This window comes from Nematocida parisii (assembly GCF_000250985.1).
Source record: "Nematocida parisii ERTm1 unplaced genomic scaffold supercont1.2, whole genome shotgun sequence".
NCBI classification, from domain to species: domain Eukaryota; kingdom Fungi; phylum Microsporidia; genus Nematocida; species Nematocida parisii.
In genome coordinates this window covers 570,649-572,047 of record NW_013524647.1, presented here as the reverse complement: position 1 = coordinate 572,047, position 1,399 = coordinate 570,649, and the positions used below count along the sequence as shown (strand labels likewise).

The following is a 1,399-nucleotide window of genomic DNA, read 5'->3' as shown; positions in this document are numbered from 1 at the left end:
GCTTCAGCGTTTTTATAATTATTCTCATCCAGCAATGCCAGACTTCTTAAGCAGTAGTATGGATTTATTCTTTTTTTAATCCATATGTCACCAATAGTCTCTTTTCTTTTTAAATGTTTTTTTACATTATGATTATATATATCCACTTCTTTAAAACTATACCAATACGGCCCATGCTTTATAATATATTCTACTAAATCCTGTAGAATATTTGAATAAAATCCAGTATTTTTCTTTTTATACAAAGAATTCTGCGCATTAATTAGAAAATCGGCAATAATATACAGTCTTTCAGTAATGCAATCTCCAAGCTCTTTAACAAGAATCCATATGTTCTTAGTATTTTCCTTCTGCCAAAATAAAACAAATTTTATACGCGCTTTCTCAATATCATTACTATCAAGAATACTATTGTATAGAGACGTATATTGACCGGTATTTTGGAAATTAAAATCTCGTCTTAAATTGTGTGGATCTTCTTTTCGATTGGACTTATACTCCAAAAGAGTCATAATATAATATTCATGACTGGCATTTTGAAAAAGCCCATAGTTCTCAAATTCATTTACTCTAAGTCTGGGTAACTTAAACACTCCTCTATTCAAAATCATCATATTCATACGATTTTCCCCATGCGGATATGCGCTAGAACCCGGCTGTGGTGTATTTTCTGCATAACAATGTGTGCTTGGATTCGGTTGATATGTGTTTAATGCAGAACAATGTGTGCTTGGATGCGGTTGATATGTGTTTAATGCAGAACATTCAATATTATTTGGCTCTAACATAGTTTGCTGCATTTTTTGTGGTGTGTTTAATTGATCTTCTCTTTTTCTTTTATGTTTTCTTCCTTCTAAGTTTATTTGGTCTGTTGTACTGTTTATTAATTGCACAATTATAGATATTGTAATGAGTGCTTTTGTCTTATATCTCATTTATAGTTAAATTATTTTTAAATGCTTGTTAAATATTTTCAATTTTTTGATAAAATAGAGATTAATTAAAATAAAGGGGAATATGCATATAATTTGACAGCTTTTTTGAAATATACTATCCTATGAATATAACTAGAAGTTTTTAATATAATAAAGGAAGTATACTAAATATGTGTCATATTGAAATAGTAAATACACTAGCTCATAATACTAATAAGCCGTAGAATATTCTATAATTTGTTTGCTAAACATAATTCATCTGTGAAGAGAAAGTTCTCTATAATTATAAATATACAACTTGATTGAATATGAAAAGAAGAGAAGGTTTCTATTTTCTTTTTATTTACGAACAAAGGAGTACATACAGATGAAGAGTGTCCAGACAGATACAGCAGCACATCAACACATCAGACGGTTCAATACACAGAATACCATACGCCGTACACACCCAGAGACAAAAGAAA

The 1,399-nt window shown here is 29.5% G+C and overlaps 1 protein-coding gene across 1 annotated transcript; it reads right to left on the bottom strand.

The window, feature by feature from the left end:
• Window positions 1-2: 2 nt before the first annotated feature.
• On the bottom strand, window positions 3-935 carry NEPG_01069 (uncharacterized protein; the record flags this gene model as incomplete). The annotated part of the gene is made up of 1 exon (XM_013203443.1): window positions 3-935. A coding segment is annotated over one exon (933 nt), but the record flags the coding sequence as incomplete, so codon positions are not given.
• Window positions 936-1,399: the final 464 nt, after the last annotated feature.